This window comes from Pelophylax lessonae (genome assembly GCF_965119305.1).
Source record: "Pelophylax lessonae genome assembly, contig: HAP1_SCAFFOLD_204, whole genome shotgun sequence".
NCBI lineage: Eukaryota > Metazoa > Chordata > Amphibia > Anura > Ranidae > Pelophylax > Pelophylax lessonae.
Window position 1 is genome coordinate 220,902 of NW_028120113.1, and position 13,192 is coordinate 234,093.

General features: G+C 46.4%; 1 protein-coding gene across 1 annotated transcript in view; it reads right to left on the minus strand.

The window, feature by feature from the left end:
• Positions 1–2,618: 2,618 nt before the first annotated feature.
• The window catches only part of LOC309543559 (uncharacterized protein), a 57,270-nt gene continuing 46,696 nt past the window's right edge, over positions 2,619–13,192 (minus strand). Inside the window, exons 10-11 of the mRNA XM_082276030.1 lie at positions 6,678–6,842; positions 2,619–5,336 (exon numbers count right to left, since the gene is read on the minus strand). Of these exons, the coding sequence (XP_082132156.1) occupies positions 2,799–5,336; positions 6,678–6,842 (2,703 nt within the window). The 3' untranslated portion in view covers positions 2,619–2,798. The remainder of the gene's footprint in view (positions 5,337–6,677; positions 6,843–13,192) is intronic.

The following is a 13,192-nucleotide window of genomic DNA, read 5'->3' on the forward strand; positions in this document are numbered from 1 at the left end:
CATTCGTTTTCCATTGAGAACAATAAATACATTGCACATTGCAGAACGATCGTGAATAAATAAGATTCAACCCAATTGTAGCGGATTAAATAATTCAGAGTCATGGATTGTAAAGTACCTGTGAGCAGAGTCTTCGTACCGAGCCGGGGGCTGCTGCTGCTGTGCCGGTGGTGTGCTGCTGGTGTGCTGCTGGTGCTGGTGGGCTGCTGGTGGTGTGCTGGTGCTGGTGTGCTGCTGGTGGTGTGCCGGTGGTGGGCTGCTGGTGGTGTGCCGGTGGTGGGCTGCTGGTGGTGTGCCGGTGGTGGGCTGCTGGTGGTGTGCCGGTGGTGTGCTGCTGGTGGTGTGCTGCTGGTGGTGTGCTGCTGGTGGTGTGCCGGTGGTGTGCTGCTGGTGGTGTGCCGGTGGTGTGCTGGTGGTGGTGTGCTGCTGCTGGTCGGGATCACTTGGATACAATTCAGACTTTGTATCTCTTCCTCATACCAACTTCCTCTTTTAGTATACGCCACTCATACTGGTAGTATACAGCCACTTACACTGGTAGTATACAGCCACTTACACTGGTAGTATACAGCCACTTACACTGGTAGTATACAGCCACTTACACTGGTAGTATACAGCCCTCATACTGGCAGTATACAGCCACTTACACTAGTAGTATACAGCCACTTACACTGGTAGTATACAGCCACTTACACTAGTAGTATACAGCCACTTACACTGGTAGTATACAGCCACTTACACTGGTAGTATACAGCCACTTACACTGGTAGTATACAGCCACTTACACTAGTAGTATACAGCCACTTACACTGGTAGTATACAGCCACTTACACTGGTAGTATACAGCCCTCATACTGGTAGTATACAGCCCTCATACTGGTAGTATACAGCCCTCATACTGGTAGTATACAGCCACTTACACTGGTAGTATACAGCCACTTACACTGGTAGTATACAGCCCTCATACTGGTAGTATACAGACGTTACATTATGTCTGTCATATCTACCTCCCCACTATATATACTGTATTTCACAAAAGTAAGTACACCCCTCCCATGTGACAACACTGAAGAAATGAGACTTTGCTACAATGTAAAGTAGTGAGTGTACAGCTTGTATAACAGTGTAAATTTACTGTCCCCTCAAAATAACTCAACACACAGCCATTAATGTCTAAACCGCTGGCAACAAAAGTCAGTACACCCCTAAGTGACAATGTCAAAATTGGGCCCAATTAGCCATTTTCCCTCCCCGGTGTCATGTGACTCGTTAGTGTTACAAGGTCTCAGGTGTGAATGGGGAGCAGGTGTGTTACATTTGGTGTTATCGCTCTCACTCTCTCATACTGGTCACTGGAAGTTCAACATGGCACCTCATGGCAAAGAACTCTCTGAGGATCTGAAAAAAAGAATTGTTGCTCTACATAAAGATGGCCTAGGCTATAAGAAGATTGCCAAGACCCTGAAACTGAGCTGCAGCACGGTGGCCAAGACCATACAGTGGTGTAACAGGACAGGTTCCACTCAGAACAGGCCTCGCCATGGTCGACCAAAGAAGTTGAGTGCCGTGCTCAGCGTCATATCCAGAGGTTGTCTTTGGGAAATAGACGTATGAGTGCTGCCAGCATTGCTGCAGAGGTTGAAGGGGTGGGGGAGGGGTCAGCCTGTCAGTGCTCAGACCATACGCCGCACACTGCATCTAATTGGTCTGCATGGCTGTCATCCCAGAAGGAAGCCTCTTCTAAAGATGATGGACAAGAAAGCCTGCAAACAGTTTGCTGAAGACAAGCAGACTAAGGACATGGATTACTGGAACCATCTCCTGTGCTCTGATGAGACCAAGATAAACTTATTTGGTGTCAGATGGTGTCAGGCGTGTGTGGGGGCAACCAGGTGAGGAGTACAGAGACAAGTGTGTCTTCCTACAGTCAGGCATGGTGGTGGGAGTGTCATGGTCTGGGGCTGCATGAGTGCTGCCGGCACTGGGGAGCTACAGATCATTGAGGGAACCATGAATGCCAACATTTACTGTGACATACTGAAGCAGAGCATGATCCCCTCCCTTCAGAGACTGGGGGGCAGGGCAATATTCCAACATAACGACCCCAAACACCTCCAAGATGACCACTGCCTTGCTAAAGAAGCTGAGGGTAAAGGTGATGGACTGGCCAAGCATGTCTCCAGACCTAAACCCTATTGACCATCTGTGGGGCATCCTCAAATGGAAGATGGAGGAGGGGAAGGTCTCCAACATCCACCAGCTCTGTGATGTCATCATGGAGGAGGGGAAGAGGACTCCAGTGACAACCTGTGAAGCTCTGGTGAACTCCATGCCCAAGAGGGTTAAGGCAGTGCTGGAAAATAATGGCAGCCACACAAAATATTGACACTTTGGGCCCAATTTGGAGATTGTCACTTAGGGGTGTACTCACTTTTGTTGCCAGCGGTTTAGACATTAATGGCTGTGTGTTGAGTTATTTTTGAGGGGACAGTAAATTTACACTGTTATACAAGCTGTACACTCACTACTTTACATTGTAGCAAAGTCTCATTTCTTCTGTGTTGTCACATGAAAAGATAGAATGGGAGGGTGTACTTACTTTTGTCAGATACTATGTATACACATCACTTCCTCAAATCAGGGCACTTCACTATCTGGAGCTTTGTCCATTATTTACGTAGGGTGGTTCCCTTTCTCCGTGACCTATGAGCTCTACAACCAGCCACATTCCTTCCACAGCCGTGTCACCCGAGATCCATTCATCCTGAGATCCATTCATATCTTCCTTCTTTTCATCCTCACCTCCATACCGGATGCATTGAGAGACACGGGCTTTTTGATCCCCGGGTAAGGGTGGAGTTGACCTCGTAGTGCTTAATAACATGTATGGCCACTCGAGCCACAGAGTTTGCTTTCTTAGCAGGCCAGGCCGGGTCCTTGCCGTGGTCTGCGCTGTGCCCTGGACCTCCTGTGGAAGCAGAAGGAGGTCTGGACCCCATCGTGAGACTGTTTTTGCGTTCTGATTTTGAGGAATCGCCGTGATTAGAACGCACACTCTCTCTTTTCTCTTTGATGCCCCCCATCGTTTTCGTTGAGGGTGGTTTCACTGGTACTTTTTGCGGTATTTTACTGTCCCGCGTCTCTGTGTTCGTCGGCTTGGTTGAAGCTGGTTGTTTGGTGACGAAGGAATTGATAGATCCCAACATCACGTCTTTGTTTGTGAGGACTCTCCTGATTCCAAGGTCATTTTTTGTCTTCTTTGAAGTGCTGCTGCCAGTTCTTCCCAATGATGAGGTTTTGGGATGATCTGCAGTCTGCTCAGGACTGTCTTTATCGAGGTCCATATTGTCGTTTTCTTCCTTTGATTCGGCATTTTCGGAGGCCTTTCTTAGCTCTCTCTTCCACTTAGAGCAAGGATTCAGAGCCTCCCGCTGTATGGAAGCATCTTTGAGGCCCTTCGTATGATAGCTGCAGTCCATATCCTGTAGTTGCAGCACCCTTGAGGGTTCTACAACATTGTGTGGTGGGGGTGCCACCTGGCCATTCATATCTTTAGCCGGCTGCTTGATGGACAAATGGTCCACGTGTTTTATTCGGGACATATAACATCCAGGTTTGGGCTGTGAAATTCTGGAGAGCGGAGTTGGACTTGGATTGCAGGTGTCAGATCTTGGTTGGACTAATGGTGGACCAGATGTTGGAGCTATTGAATGTCGGGAGTTCTTTGGAGAAGCTTTAACTAGTGTTTGTTTAAACGATTTAATGGTATATTGTTTAGGAAGTTTGAGTGTAGACTGTCTATGGGAATGGTCTTCTCCAAGGGTCTCGGGGGGAAGGTGGACCAGTGTATGGGGTAAAGTCTCAGACTGATCTGGAGATGTATATATGATTGAGTCCAATGTCTGCTGATTGGAGGTCCCTGAGGATGCTGAAGATCTTTGCTGTTTTTCCGGCACAAGCCCAGATGAAGTCTCTGAAGGTGGAGAAGGTACAGAAGCCTCCAGTTCATTGTTCTTAGGTATGTTTGATTTCAATGATTGTTCAGAAGTCTCGGATTCGATACCAAGCTCTGAAAGCCAGGAAGGTTCTGGTGCAGAAAGAGACAACAATTCTAAATCCAGAAGATCTACAGCAGACGGGTCCACTGTTTGGGGTTCATTGACTTCTTTCTTCATGTCTGGTTGTTCTTTGGAGATCTGAGTATTCAGATGATCTCTCAGCTTATTCCACCTCCTTATTCCTTGCTGAGCATTTGACTTCATTTCTGATTCTTTGCTGGACTCAGGAGAAGACTTCATAGAGAATTGGGTGGAATTCCGGGAAGCAGAATGTGTCGGTATTGGCTTTATTGTCTGAAATCCGGGTGGAAATCCAGGTTGCTCCTCCGAGGAATAATTTGTGACTTCAGTCCTGTCACTGGCTATCTCAGGGATTGCCTCACACTTACACCGTGTTACCAGTCCTTGCCCGGTGATTATTGGTCCGGACACGAGTGGCATTTGGCTACGCGTTTCCATTTTGGGATGAGTTTGTAATTGTTGGGCACATGGAAGATGTCTGGTAATCCCTGCCCCATCCAAAGGTGTTCTCCACTTTGGAGTCATGTCAAATGGTTGTCTGGGCTTTGCTGTCTCCAAGAAAGGTTCATCTTGTCCCAAAATGTCAAGTCCCTCATAATTCAATGGTTGACATGGTTCCAATATTTCCATTTCAGCCTTGGTGACACAACGTGCCGATGATGAGTTGTCGGGAAGTGTTCCTGTATACTGATCTCTCAGTCGGCCCACATGTTGAGGCTTCTGCTGGTTCATTTCATGGACAGGTTTAGGTAAAGTTCCATCATGCTCTTCTATCTCAAGTGATGAAGAAGAAATCTCAGTTCTGTCCTTGGGGGGTGAAACTTCCATATCGGCTTTGGTCGCTCTCTGGAAATACGAGTTCACAGGTATTTTAGATACCGGATAAAAGTGGGCCTTGTGCCCAGAGCCGAGACTCCTGGAACTTTTATATTCCATCTGTTGCCGTAAAACTCGCTCAGACATTTCCCTCATCTGTTCGGCGTTTCTCTGGTCGCAGTATCCTCGGATTCTCTCTCTTTCTTCACTTTGAGGTACAAAGGGGTTTGGACTGTGCGACCCTAAAGAGCGCATCCTACACAGGCGTACGCTGGATGTGCGGCGGAGGTTCTGAAGGTTCCTTTCCAAGGTAAGTTCAAGTTCATCCACAGTCCTGTGAGCCTCCAGAGAACCAATGGTGGCCATCGAGTGCCTCTTCTGCAATCGTTTCCTTTCCCACTGCTGCCGCCGCTGTTCTTCCGATTCTCGGACTTTATTCTCCTGAAAGAAAAGCAAGGAGACACCATGTAATAGGTTGGGCCGGAACTGAGGGGACAACCTCAGGAGGCAAATAGAAGGCAATACAACTCTAATCTACTTCTACTGCTTTCACCATCAGAGAGAATATTCACCACTTCCTGTTCTCAGTGTTTGGAGAATATAATCCTCACTTCCTGTTCTCAGTGTTAGAGAATATAATCCTCACTTCCTGTTCTCAGTGTTGGAGAATATAATCCTCACTTCCTGTTCTCAGTGTTGGAGAATATAATCCTCACTTCCTGTTCTCAGTGTTGGGGGAATATAATCCTCACTTCCTGTTCTCAGTGTTGGAGAATATAATCCTAACTTCCTGTTCTCAGTGTTAGAGAATATAATCCTCACTTCCTGTTCTCAGTGTTAGAGAATATAATCCTCACTTCCTGTTATCAGTGTTGGAGAATATAATCCTCACTTCCTGTTATCAGTGTTGGAGAATATAATCCTCACTTCCTGTTATCAGTGTTGGAGAATATAATCCTCACTTCCTGTTATCAGTGGCGGAGAATATAATCCTCACTTCCTGTTATCAGTGTTCATTCTCTGCACTCATTCAGTGTTCATTCTCTGCTCTCTTTCAGTGTTTATTCTCTGCACTCATTCAGTGTTCATTCTCTGCTCTCTTTCAGTGTTCATTCTCTGCACTCATTCAGTGTTCATTCTCTGCACTCATTCCGTGTTCATTCTCTGCATTTATTCGGTGTTCATTCTCTGCATTTATTCGGTGTTCATTCTCTGCATTCATTCAGTGTTCATTCTCTGCACTCATTCAGTGTTCATTCTCTGCACTCATTCAGTGTTCATTCTCTGCACTCATTCCGTGTTCATTCTCTGCACTCATTCCGTGTTCATTCTCTGCATTCATTCAGTGTTCATTCTCTGCACTCATTCAGTGTTCATTCTCTGCACTCATTCAGTGTTCATTCTCTGCACTCATTCCGTGTTCATTCTCTGCACTCATTCAGTGTTCATTCTCTGCATTCATTCAGTGTTCATTCTCTGCACTCATTCACTACACTCATTCAGTGTTTTCCCGCACGGGGCGCACAGCGGTTCCATACATCCCCATGCAGTTCCGGTATCGCTGACTGTGGGAGAATGGCGGCAGAATCGTGTTTTGGTGTCACTGACAATCAGTTTATTGTCAAAGCTTCACTGAAGAAGCTGAAGCTGGAAGCTGATTGGCTGCCATGCAGAGCTGTGCCAGATTCTCCCCCATCCCCATTCTCAGACACTATTATTAGTAACAGGCTGCCCCCCCCTCACCCCCACCCCCGCCTCCCCCCTCACCCCCTCCTCGCTCACCTTCATGGCGGTCTGGAATTTCTGGCAGAAGCAGCTGAAGATTTTGCAGCATTCCTCCATGCGGAAAGTTTCCTCCTCCTCACACAGGAAATCCACCAGAGTCCGCTTCCAGGACTGCAACTCCTCCATCTCCTTCCGTACATCATGGAGCTGCTCCTCCGCGTACTGCAATACAAATCACAGTGCTACTACAAATCATACTGCTACTACATATCATACTGCTACTACAAATCATACTGCTACTACATATCATACTGCTACTACATATCATACTGCTACTACAAATCATACTGCTACTACATATCATACTGCTACTACAAATCATACTGCTACTACAACTCATACTGCTACTACATATCATACTGCTACTACAACTCATACTGCTACTACAACTCATACTGCTACTACATATCATACTGCTACTACAACTCATACTGCTACTACAACTCATACTGCTACTACAACTCATACTGCTACTACATATCATACTGCTACTACAACTCATACTGCTACTACATATCATACTGCTACTACAAATCATACTGCTACTACAAATCATACTGCTACTACAACTCATACTGCTACTACATATCATACTGCTACTACAACTCATACTGCTACTACAACTCATACTGCTACTACAACTCATACTGTTACTACAAATCATACTGCTACTACAACTCATACTGCTACTACAAATCATACTGCTACTACAACTCATACTGCTACTACAACTCATACTGCTACTACAACTCATACTGTTACTACAAATCATACTGCTACTACAACTCATACTGCTACTACAAATCATACTGCTACTACAAATCATACTGCTACTACATATTATACTGCTACTACATATCATACTGCTACTACAACTCATACTGCTACTACATATCATACTGCTACTACAAATCATACTGCTACTACAAATCATACTGCTACTACAACTCATACTGCTACTACATATCATACTGCTACTACAAATCATACTGCTACTACAACTCATACTGCTACTACATATCATACTGCTACTACAAATCATACTGCTACTACAACTCATACTGCTACTACATATCATACTGCTACTACAAATCATACTGCTACTACAAATCACAGTGCTACTACATATCATACTGCTACTACAACTCATACTGCTACTACAACTCATACTGCTACTACATTTCATACTGCTACTACATATCATACTGCTACTACAAATCATACTGCTACTACAACTCATACTGCTACTACATATCATACTGCTACTACATATCATACTGCTACTACAAATCATACTGCTACTACAACTCATACTGCTACTACATATCATACTGCTACTACAACTCATACTGCTACTACATATCATACTGCTACTACAAATCATACTGCTACTACATATCATACTGCTACTACATATCATACTGCTACTACAAATCATACTGCTACTACAAATCATACTGCTACTACAACTCATACTGCTACTACATATCATACTGCTACTACATATCATACTGCTACTACAACTCATACTGCTACTACAACTCATACTGTTACTACAAATCATACTGCTACTACAACTCATACTGCTACTACAAATCATACTGCTACTACAACTCATACTGCTACTACAACTCATACTGCTACTACAACTCATACTGTTACTACAAATCATACTGCTACTACAACTCATACTGCTACTACAAATCATACTGCTACTACAAATCATACTGCTACTACATATTATACTGCTACTACATATCATACTGCTACTACAACTCATACTGCTACTACATATCATACTGCTACTACAAATCATACTGCTACTACAAATCATACTGCTACTACAACTCATACTGCTACTACATATCATACTGCTACTACAAATCATACTGCTACTACAACTCATACTGCTACTACATATCATACTGCTACTACAAATCATACTGCTACTACAACTCATACTGCTACTACATATCATACTGCTACTACAAATCATACTGCTACTACAAATCACAGTGCTACTACATATCATACTGCTACTACAACTCATACTGCTACTACAACTCATACTGCTACTACATTTCATACTGCTACTACATATCATACTGCTACTACAAATCATACTGCTACTACAACTCATACTGCTACTACATATCATACTGCTACTACATATCATACTGCTACTACAAATCATACTGCTACTACAACTCATACTGCTACTACATATCATACTGCTACTACATATCATACTGCTACTACAACTCATACTGCTACTACAACTCATACTGTACTATGTCTGCAGTCTCTGACCATCTCCTGTACTATGTCTGCAGTCTCTGACCGTCTCCTCTACCATGTCTGCAGTCTCTGACCATCTCCTGTACTATGTCTGCAGTCTCTGACCGTCTCCTCTACCATGTCTGCAGTCTCTGACCATCTCCTGTACTATGTCTGCAGTCTCTGACCATCTCCTGTGCCATGTCTGCAGTCTCTGACCATCTCCTGTGCCATGTCTGCAGTCTCTGACCATCTCCTGTACCATGTCTGCAGTCTCTGACCGTCTCCTGTACTATGTCTGCAGTCTCTGACCATCTCCTGTACTATGTCTGCAGTCTCTGACCATCTCCTGTACTATGTCTGCAGTCTCTGACCGTCTCCTGTACTATGTCTGCAGTCTCTGACCATCCCCTGTACTATGTCTGCAGTCTCTGACCGTCTCCTGTACTATGTCTGCAGTCTCTGACCATCTCCTGTACCATGTCTGCAGTCTCTGACCGTCTCCTGTACCATGTCTGCAGTCTCTGACCATCTCCTGTACTATGTCTGTAGTCTCTGACCATCTCCTGTACTATGTCTGCAGTCTCTGACTGTCTCCTGTACTATGTCTGCAGTCTCTGACCATCTCCTGTACTATGTCTGCAGTCTCTGACTGTCTCCTGTACTATGTCTGCAGTCTCTGACCGTCTCCTCTACCATGTCTGCAGTCTCTGACTGTCTCCTGTACCATGTCTGCAGTCTCTGACCGTCTCCTGTACCATGTCTGCAGTCTCTGACCATCTCCTGTACCATGTCTGCAGTCTCTGACCATCTCCTGTACTATGTCTGCAGTCTCTGACCGTCTCCTGTACCATGTCTGCAGTCTCTGACCGTCTCCTGTACCATGTCTGCAGTCTCTGACCATCTCCTGTACTATGTCTGCAGTCTCTGACCATCTCCTGTACCATGTCTGCAGTCTCTGACCGTCTCCTGTACCATGTCTGCAGTCTCTGACCATCTCCTGTACTATGTCTGCAGTCTCTGACCGTCTCCTGTACTATGTCTGCAGTCTCTGACCGTCTCCTGTACCATGTCTGCAGTCTCTGACCGTCTCCTGTACTATGTCTGCAGTCTCTGACCATCTCCTGTACCATGTCTGCAGTCTCTGACCATCTCCTGTACTATGTCTGCAGTCTCTGACCATCTCCTGTATTATGTCTGCAGTCTCTGACCATCTCCTGTACCATGTCTGCAGTCTCTGACCATCTCCTGTACCATGTCTGCAGTCTCTGACCATCTCCTGTACCATGTCTGCAGTCTCTGACCATCTCCTGTACTATGTCTGCAGTCTCTGACCATCTCCTGTACCATGTCTGCAGTCTCTGACCGTCTCCTGTACTATGTCTGCAGTCTCTGACCGTCTCCTGTACCATGTCTGCAGTCTCTGACCGTCTCCTGTACTATGTCTGCAGTCTCTGACCATCTCCTGTACCATGTCTGCAGTCTCTGACCGTCTCCTGTACTATGTCTGCAGTCTCTGACCGTCTCCTGTACTATGTCTGCAGTCTCTGACCATCTCCTGTACTATGTCTGCAGTCTCTGACCATCTCCTGTATTATGTCTGCAGTCTCTGACCATCTCCTGTACTATGTCTGCAGTCTCTGACCGTCTCCTGTACCATGTCTGCAGTCTCTGACCATCTCCTGTACCATGTCTGCAGTCTCTGACCATCTCCTGTACTATGTCTGCAGTCTCTGACCGTCTCCTCTACCATGTCTGCAGTCTCTGACCATCTCCTGTACCATGTCTGCAGTCTCTGACCATCTCCTGTACCATGTCTGCAGTCTCTGACCGTCTCCTGTACCATGTCTGCAGTCTCTGACCATCTCCTGTACCATGTCTGCAGTCTCTGACCATCTCCTGTACTATGTCTGCAGTCTCTGACCGTCTCCTGTACTATGTCTGCAGTCTCTGACCGTCTCCTGTACCATGTCTGCAGTCTCTGACCGTCTCCTGTACTATGTCTGCAGTCTCTGACCGTCTCCTGTACCATGTCTGCAGTCTCTGACCGTCTCCTGTACCATGTCTGCAGTCTCTGACCATCTCCTGTACCATGTCTGCAGTCTCTGACCATCTCCTGTACTATGTCTGCAGTCTCTGACCATCTCCTGTATTATGTCTGCAGTCTCTGACCATCTCCTGTATTATGTCTGCAGTCTCTGACCATCTCCTGTACTATGTCTGCAGTCTCTGACCGTCTCCTGTACTATGTCTGCAGTCTCTGACCATCTCCTGTACCATGTCTGCAGTCTCTGACCATCTCCTGTACTATGTCTGCAGTCTCTGACCATCTCCTGTATTATGTCTGCAGTCTCTGACCATCTCCTGTACTATGTCTGCAGTCTCTGACCGTCTCCTGTACTATGTCTGCAGTCTCTGACCATCTCCTGTACCATGTCTGCAGTCTCTGACCGTCTCCTGTACTATGTCTGCAGTCTCTGACCATCTCCTGTACCATGTCTGCAGTCTCTGACCATCTCCTGTACTATGTCTGCAGTCTCTGACCATCTCCTGTACCATGTCTGCAGTCTCTGACCATCTCCTGTACTATGTCTGCAGTCTCTGACCGTCTCCTGTACTATGTCTGCAGTCTCTGACCGTCTCCTGTACCATGTCTGCAGTCTCTGACCGTCTCCTGTACTATGTCTGCAGTCTCTGACCGTCTCCTGTACCATGTCTGCAGTCTCTGACCGTCTCCTGTACTATGTCTGCAGTCTCTGACCATCTCCTGTACCATGTCTGCAGTCTCTGACCATCTCCTGTACTATGTCTGCAGTCTCTGACCATCTCCTGTATTATGTCTGCAGTCTCTGACCATCTCCTGTACCATGTCTGCAGTCTCTGACCATCTCCTGTACTATGTCTGCAGTCTCTGACCGTCTCCTGTACCATGTCTGCAGTCTCTGACCATCTCCTGTATTATGTCTGCAGTCTCTGACCATCTACTGTACCATGTCTGCAGTCTCTGACCATCTCCTGTACTATGTCTGCAGTCTCTGACCGTCTCCTGTACTATGTCTGCAGTCTCTGACCATCTCCTGTACTATGTCTGCAGTGTCTGACCATCTCCTGTACTATGTCTGCAGTCTCCGACCATCTCCTGTACCATGTCTGCAGTCTCTGACCGTCTCCTGTACTATGTCTGCGGTCTCTGACCGTCTCCTGTACTATGTCTGCAGTCTCTGACCATCTCCTGTACTATGTCTGCAGTCTCCGACCATCTCCTGTACCATGTCTGCAGTCTCTGACTGTCTCCTGTACTATGTCTGCAGTCTCTGACCGTCTCCTGTATTATGTCTGCAGTCTCTGACCATCTCCTGTACTATGTCTGCAGTCTCTGACCATCTCCTGTACTATGTCTGCAGTCTCTGACCATCTCCTGTACTATGTCTGTAGTCTCTGACCGTCTCCTGTACTATGTCTGCAGTCTCTGACCATCTCCTGTACTATGTCTGCAGTCTCTGACATCTCCTGTACTATGTCTGCAGTCTCTGACTGTCTCCTTTAGTATGTCTGCAGTCTCTGACATCTCCTGTACTATGTCTGCAGTCTCTGACCGTCTCCTGTACTGTGTCTGCAGTCTCTGACCATCTCCTGTACCATGTCTGCAGTCTCTGACATCTCCTATACCATGTCTGCAGTCTCTGACATCTCCTGTACTATGTCTGCAGTCTCTCACCGTCTCCTGTACTATGTCTGCAGTCTCTCACCGTCTCCTGTACTATGTCTGCAGTCTCTGACCGTCTCCTGTATCATGTCTGCAGTCTCTGACCATCTCCTGTACCATGTCTGCAGTCTCTGACCGTCTCCTGTACCATGTCTGCAGTCTCTGACCGTCTCCTGTACCATGTCTGCAGTCTCTGACCGTCTCCTGTACCATGTCTGCAGTCTCTGACCGTCTCCTGTACTATGTCTGCAGTCTCTGACCATCTCCTGTACCATGTCTGCAGTCTCTGACCGTCTCCTGTACCATGTCTGCAGTCTCTGACCGTCTCCTGTACTATGTCTGCAGTCTCTGACCGTCTCCTGTATCATGTCTGCAGTCTCTGACCATCTCCTGTACCATGTCTGCAGTCTCTGACCGTCTCCTGTACCATGTCTGCAGTCTCTGACCGTCTCCTGTACTATGTCTGCAGTCTCTGACCGTCTCCTGTACCATGTCTGCAGTCTCTGACCGTCTCCTGTACTATGTCTGC